Source organism: Dromiciops gliroides, chromosome 5, assembly GCF_019393635.1.
Source record: "Dromiciops gliroides isolate mDroGli1 chromosome 5, mDroGli1.pri, whole genome shotgun sequence".
In the NCBI taxonomy this organism is placed as follows: Eukaryota; Metazoa; Chordata; class Mammalia; order Microbiotheria; family Microbiotheriidae; genus Dromiciops; species Dromiciops gliroides.
The window spans coordinates 224077294-224085161 of NC_057865.1; the positions used below are offsets into that span (position 1 = coordinate 224077294).

Genomic DNA, 7868 nt, shown 5'->3' on the forward strand with positions numbered 1-7868 from the left:
ATTTATCGTACCATTGCACAGGCCAACTCCTACCCCCATGGAGGAAAAAAAGAAAATTCTGTGCTTTGCTACCAAAGGCACAAATTCATTTCAGCAACAAACCTTGTTTCCTTTATTCTTAGAAACAGAAACTACAATGACTATTTTTTAACTTTTTATCTTCAGCTTTCTCTGCCTCTGTGTCCTCTTTGTTTTTACTTAAAATTATTGTCTGTCTTGTTAAATTAATGAAGAAAGAAATTGACATCAGGGAGATGCCCTCAATAACTCTTCGATCATAGATTCATATATTTAAAGCTAGAAGGGAGCTTTGAGGCCATTGAGTCTGACTCTCATTTCACAGATAAGGAAACTGAGGCCCAGAAAGGTTAAGGGATTTACCCATAGCTAGTAAATGCTGATATGGGATTTGAACCCAGTTCTTCCCAACTCTAAGTCCTATGCTCTATTCATTACATCATGTTACCTCTCCACTGGATTTCACTTTTGAATAGGCAGAGTGGATAGAAGTTGATATAATGTGATTTAAGAACACTGTAAACTGCTTTGCCCAGTTCATTCTCCTAAAATAATGATTCATTCCCTTCTTAAAGTTAAACCACCAATTAAAAGGTGCCATCATCTATTTTTATTCTACAGTAAATTAATTTATTGGACCCAGTAATTTAATGCTGACTGCATTAAATTCAATGGATTGAAATCTTTTTCATCCTGACAGCTATCTGAAAGCAAAAACACAAAAAGAAATGGATATTACATAAATTTTAACAGAAATGAATGGAAAAAGAGGTGTATGAGGCCAGGATTAGTATGTCATAGGGAGCCAAGAAACAGTATTAGGAGCACTGGAGAACTGCCAAGGGCGGAACCTTGGAGAGGTTTTTAAGAATGTATTTTTTCATTGCCTTTTGGTGATCATGGTGACTTACTAGTAGGAAATTTACCCACCCCCCAACAAACATACACCACACTTTAATGGAGCCTCCCTAATAACAAATGTGCCATATAACCCCCATCCAAAAGTGTGTGTCTCATTCTACATGTGGTTGACCAGTATGTTCATCAGAGTTAAACTTTCAGAATTGTTCATTTCTATAATTGCTGTTGTTTTTCTCCTGTATTTTTTTCCAATTTTTAACGTATTTATTTAAAGTTTTAAATTCCAAATTTTATCCCTTCTGCCCTTCCCCTCTCCATAGTAAGGAATCAGATATAGGTCATACATATTTAATTATGTACAATTATGTAAAACCTAGAGACCTTATCAGACACATTCTTCACCTGTAGCTATTTCTCTCACTATCTCTTCTCTGCAATCAGAATTTGTCATTTCAGCTCATCTGAGTTCAGGGACCTTTTAATTTTTTTTCTCATTTACATTAATAGAATCATGTATATTGTTCTCCTAGTTTTATCTTTTTTCTGGATTACCTCATACAAGTCTTCTCAAGTTTCTCTGGGTTTTGTTTTTTTATATTTCTCATTTCTCAGTAATGTTCTTTTTCATTCATACATTCCCCAACTGATGGGCACCTGCTGTTTTCTCCTAGTTTCTTGATCCCACAAAAAGGTTATTGTTATGAATATTTTGTAACATAGGATCTTTCCAAGGAAACAAAAATAGGATACACTTTTAAGTTTAATCTTCTTTATCAACATTTTCTGCATCACTTTCTTATGTCTAGACAGTCAATAAAACAATACATCAAGGGGCAGCTAGGTGGCTCAGTGGATAGAGCACCGGCCCTGGAGTCAGGAGGACCTGAGTTCAAATTCAGCCTCAGACACTTGACACTTAATAGCTGTGTGACCCTGGGCAACTCATTTAACCCCAATTGCCTCGCCATAAAAAAAAAGCAATACATCAAGCCCTAGATTGTAGCATTTTTCAGTTTCTATGGTGCTCACACTAAAAATTTAATCAGCCTCTGAGAGCTGGGTTTGCATAGCTTTAGCACATGTTGTAATTTGCCTATTAATGTATTGATAGATCAAAGAAAATTAAAAGTTTGGAGATTTTGGAAGAAGTGTAATTTTAGGAATGCAGGATGAACCACCATACCACTCCTCACCCCTACCCCAAAATAGTATTTGTTCCCTTCTTTAAATCAATATTGAAATTATTAGTCACTTAACCCCCATTGCCCCACAAAAAAAAAAAAGTCAGAGGTTTTTTGTTTCTGTTTTGGGGGGGTTTTTTGTTTTGTTTTGTTTTCAGGGCAATGAGGATTAACTGACTTGCCTAGGGTCACACAGCTAGTAAGTGTCAAGTGTCTGAGGCCAGATTTCAACTTAGGTCCTCCTGAATCCATGGCCAGTGCTCTAACCACTGTGCCATCTAGTTGCCCCCAAATAATATTGTTGTTGCTGTGTACAATGTTCTCCTGGTTATGTTAACTTCACTATGCATCAGTTCATGTAAGTAAGTCTTTCCAGGTTTTTTCTGAAATCATCCTGCTTATCATTTCTTATAGCATAATAATATTCCATTAAAATCATGTGCCACAGCTTGTTTAGCCAATTGCTGTTATAATATAAATTGTTGCCTATTCCTTCTTCCTTCTGCACCAGTTCATCCATGTCTTTCTAGGTTTCTCTGAAACTGTCTCATCATTTCTTTTTTTTTCCTCTTTTTTTTTTTGGTGGGGCAATGAGGGTTAAGTGACTTGCCCAGGGTCACACAGCTAGTAAGTGTCAAGTGTCTGAGGCCAGATTTGAACTCAGGTCCTCCTGAATCCAGAGCCGGTGCTTTATCCACTGTGCCACCTAGCTGCCCCCTGTATCATCATTTCTTAAAGCAAAATAGTATTCTATTACATTCATATACCATTATTTGTTCAGTCATTCACTGATTGACTGGCATCCCCTTAGTTTCCAGTTCTTTGCCAGAACAAAAAGAGCTACTATAAATATTTTTGTACATATTAATCCCTTTCTTCCTTCTTTGATCAATTTGAGTATAGGCCTAATAGTGGTATCACTGGGTCAGAAGATATGCAGTTTAGTAACTTTTCTGGGAAGCATTGCAAACTACTTTTCAGAATAATTGGAACCAAGATGTAAAATTTAAAGGGCAACAAATATATTGGCACTATCCACACTGTGGGGGGAAAACACAGAGATTAGCACCTGCTTAGAATGATCAGTAAAATGGGAAGGTACCAGATGGCGCTTGGAGGAGCTTCCTTAGTACCCCATTCTCACCATTTTCCTAGCAGCAGCCTCATGCCAGTCCCCAAGGTCTTTGTCTTACTTCCAGGGATCAGCCCTCTATCCCTCATCTCCACTGAGGGTGTGTTTTCTGCCTTTGCACTGGGTGAAGTTTGAAGTGGTTTCCCCAAAGACAAAAATTCCCAGCTATGACTTTGCTTATAGGGTTTTGAATGCAAGGAGAGTGATTGTTGGACTCTTTGAATGAAACTTTGAGATTATTTGTGGAGTCCCAACGTGATCTCCAGAGAAAAATTTGAGCATTTTATGAATAATAATGGATTATAAACCCTGGACACATTTAAAACCTGAGACGGTGACTTTTTTTTTTTTTGACAGTGACTCTTAAAGCTGCAATCTCTAGAAGGGATGGAAAATTCTCAAAGATGAAATACAGGGCAGTGGAGAGTATCTATGGTTTGTATATAAAAGTGTTTCCAGATAATAGTTGGTATGCAGTTGATGAAAATGGAAAGGTTTGGTTTCTGAAGGAACATGGATGAATCCTTAGAAATTCCCAGGTGTTTGAACTATGAATTAAAAAGGATTTGGACAGAATGTGGGTGAACACAAAGAACTTCAAAAAAGTCTTATATAGTTTGGCAATAAAAATCTTTATGACAAAAATTTTAAGCAAATCCTTGTCTATGACCTGATATAAGATCAATGACAAATGTCTGTGGTATATTTATTGGATTGGGTTTTTTTATTTTTCTTGATAGCTTTTTTCACATTGCTCTAAATTTTCAAATTTTCAAAAATATCTTTGCCCTACATGGCCATCATTTGTGTTTTTTTCAATACATTTTTAAAAAGAAAGATAAAAGGAAGGGGGAAAGCAGTTCAGCAAAATTAATTAGAATATCAACTAAATCTAACAGTAGTAGAAGTACACCCATAGTCTCATACCTGTGCAAAGGGAAGTAAGTGTATTTTCTCAACTGTTCTTTGAGGATAAGTTTGTTCATTATATTTATGTAGTATTTGGTTTGGGGTAAGGAGAGTATCCTTTCCATCTAAATTAAGGCAATCATTGTGAATATTTAATGTTTCTCTTTGTCATTCTGAGTCTTCCCATGATTCTCTGAATTCTTCATATTCATCATTTCACTTATATTGCATTATGTTCTTGTACCAAGTCATTCTCCAATTTCTTTGTTATCACAAAAGTTACATGTATGAATATTTTATCACAAAAATTGCTTGAATGAATATTTTATGTATATGAAACCATCCTTTCACCTCTTTTTTTAAAATTTTTTTTTTTTGTGGTGAGGCAATTGGGGTTAAATGACTTGCCCAGAGTCACACAGCTAGTAAGTTAAGCTAGTTAAGTGTCTGAGGCCAGATTTGAACTCAGGTCCTCCTGAATCCAAGGCCGGTGCTCTATCCACTGTGCCGCCTAGCTGCCCCCTTTCACCTCTTTTAAGTATATGATGAGCAGTGGGATATCTGGGTTGTGGATAGTTTGGTCACTTTTGAAAAGCACAATTTCAAAGTCTTCCCAGAATAGTTGGACCAATTCATAGCCCCAACAATCTCTCTAATATGGAATGTTCCCATCTTTTATCATCTTTGCCAATTTTCTAGATATTAAGTAAAAGAACAAAGTTATTTTCATTTTCATTTCTCTTATTGTTAGAAATTTTGGACAATCTAGTAATACTTAAAGCTGTTAATAGTTCACAAATCTTCTGTTGACCATATCCTGTAACCAATTATCTATTATGGAATGGCTTTTGGTGCTAAAAATTTGTGTTACTCCCTTTAGCATATTAGACCTTTATAAAAGATCTTTGATGCAAAAAAATTTCCCCATTTGACCACTTTTATTCTTTTTTTTTTTTTAGTGAGGCAATTGGGGTTAAGTGACTTGCCCAGGGTCACACAGCTAGTAAGTGTTATGTGTCTGAGGCCGGATTTGAACTCAGGTACTCCTGACTCCAGGGCCGGTGCTCTATCCACTGCGCCACCTAGCCACCCCCACTTTTATTCTTAATCCTAATTACATTGATTTCTGTCAGGATAAAAGTTTTTCAGTTTTATGTAATGGAAACCATCCGTTTTATCCTTTATAATTTCCTCTATTCCAGGTTTTGTTAAGAGCTCTCCTTGACCACAACTGTAAAGGTATTTAATCTGGTCACTGGAAGGATTTTTTATCAAGTCAAAGAAGAAACGGTACCTAAATTACTTGGATTTTCCATCAAAATTCCATTATTAGCTCATTTTGTCATCTTTTTCTTCAGATCTAATCTGTTTACTTTTATATATATGTAGGTCCATCAAAAGTCAGAAACCAGGGATGCAAAACCATTCAGGTATAACATTATTCATTCTCCGAGGACTGACAGATGACCCACAGCTGCAGATTCTGCTTTTTATCTTTCTTTTTTTTACCTATATGTTGAGTATAACTGGGAACTTGACCATCATGACCCTCACTTTGACCGATCCCCACTTGAAAACTCCCATGTATTTTTTCCTCCGAAATTTTTCTTTCTTAGAATTGTCCTTTACAACTGCTTGTATTCCCAGATTCCTGTACAGCATGTCCACTGGAGACAATACCATTACTTATAATGGATGTGCCACCCAAATATTTTTTGTCATCCTCTTTGGGGCAACAGAATTTTTCCTCCTAGCTGCTATGTCCTATGACCGCTATGTGGCCATCTGCAAACCTCTGCATTATACAACTATCATGAATAGCAAAGTTTGTAACCAACTCCTTTTGGGTTCCTGGCTGTCTGGGCTGATGATCATCCTCCCACCACTTAGCCTGGGCCTCCAGTTGGAATTCTGTGACTCCAATGTCATTGATCATTTTGGCTGTGATGCATCACCAATGCTAGAGATCACATGCTCTGATACAGAATTCATAGAAAAGATGATTTTAGCTTTTGCTGTGTTGACACTTATCATCACTTTAGTGTTAGTAGTTCTTTCCTATGGATATATCATCAAGACTATCCTAAGATTCCCCTCTGCCCAGCAGAGGCAAAAGGCCTTTTCCACTTGTTCCTCCCACATGATTGTTGTCTCCATCTCTTATGGCAGCTGCATCTTCATCTACATCAAACCTTCTGTAAAGGAAGGGGTGGCTTTAAACAAGGTGGTGTCAGTGCTCACCACCTCAGTAGCCCCTGTGATGAACCCCTTTATATATACCCTGAGGAACAAGCAAGTAATACAAGCCTTTAAAGACTCGGTCAAAAGGATTGTATTTCTTTCAAAGCAATAGCAGACCAAAACCTGAATAATTAACAGGAAATGTTACAGTAACCTGTTTCTTTTCTCTTGCTAATCACCTTTGCATATAGTTAGTCTGGTAAGTTTAGCCTTTTTACCTTTCCTTTTCTTATACTGGGAAACCAGTATAAATTCCTCACCTCATCCCTTTTGTCAATATCCATCCTACTGATCCATCACCCCAGCCAATGTTGCTATTTGTTCTTAAAAGTAAACTCAAATTCATCCTATGATCAGTTCCTGCCTATTACAGAACTGATAAAGTTGAGATAGAGAGAGAAAGATTGAGAGAGACAAAGAGAGAGACAGAGACAGAGACAAAGAGACAGAGACAGTCTAGGATTTAATAAAGGTGAACCAAGGTGCAAATTGACAAGGTTTATCAGTTTATTAACAAAGGGCAAACCTGTTAACAAAGTGGGTAAATGAACACTTCAGTTAAGCCAATGGCCCAGAGGAGGAGGCACAGCTCCTTCTTATAAGCATAGACCAAAGAATAGAACTGGCTAGGTGGAGGGAAATAATATGGTTGGTTATAGGGCTAGCAACATTATGGGGGTGGGGATAACATGATTGTTTATGTCAAAAAGAGCAGGCTAGTACCCTTGTGGGGCTAGTAATCACCCCACTGTGTCATAGAGGAATGATTGATTGATCTGTATCCTAAGGCTATTGTTAGTGGTCTAGGGATAGCAGAATCCCTGGCTCTTAGGAGGGAGATAAGACCCTCTTCAATCATACAAAGACAAGCAAGGACTGACAATATATTCTGTAAAAATATACCATTTCAGCTTTAGACCTTCAAAGATAGAAAAAAAATGTCTGCTTTGGGAATTTTCCAGGAGACTTGGGAATTTTTCCAGGTATAACTTTTTCTTTTAATTATAACTTTAAACTGACCCATAGAGAATGTTGGATTTTTTAGCTCAACTCAGGAACATGGAAAGGTAACTTTAGTCATAAGAGTAGTGTTAACTTAATTTTCTTCAGAGAGCAAAAACTTAGTTGAAGTAACCATAGAAATATTTACTCCCAGAGTTCACAGGCTTTTGAGAGATCATTTCTTTGGTCATCATTTTAAGGTCCCTGCATTTTGATGCTCACATTTTTACCCACAATTCTTGCCTGGGTTCTGAACCTTGATTCTGTGAGTTCTTTTTAGGGATTTTTTGGGAGGGAACCTCAAAGGGTAAGGAATGAGAGCATCATCATTGCACCCTTCCTCCCCCAGTGTAAACAGATCCTGGAATCAAGAGCACCCAAAGCCAGCAAGTTATGAAATCCTTCTAATATGTTGTAAAGATCCTGATGACCTGCATTGCTAAAATGATTTTCCCCACCTGGGAGTTCTTTATAGCAATGAAATCATAGGGTGAGTCCATATCCCTAATCCATGTATGGTGGAA

The 7868-nt window shown here is 37.2% G+C and overlaps 1 protein-coding gene across 1 annotated transcript; it reads left to right on the top strand.

The window, feature by feature from the left end:
- The first annotated feature begins 5500 nt into the window (after positions 1–5500).
- On the top strand, positions 5501–6454 carry LOC122728518 (olfactory receptor 6C2-like). Its single transcript, XM_043967192.1, has one exon. It carries the CDS (start codon positions 5516–5518, stop codon positions 6452–6454), a length of 939 nt encoding a protein of 312 aa, XP_043823127.1. The 5' UTR covers positions 5501–5515.
- Positions 6455–7868: the final 1414 nt, after the last annotated feature.

What these genes read in the sequence shown, in the direction of transcription:
- LOC122728518 (XM_043967192.1), top strand. Translation starts at nt 5,516, where the DNA reads ATGCAAAACCATTCAGGTATAACATTATTCATTCTCCGAGGACTGACA.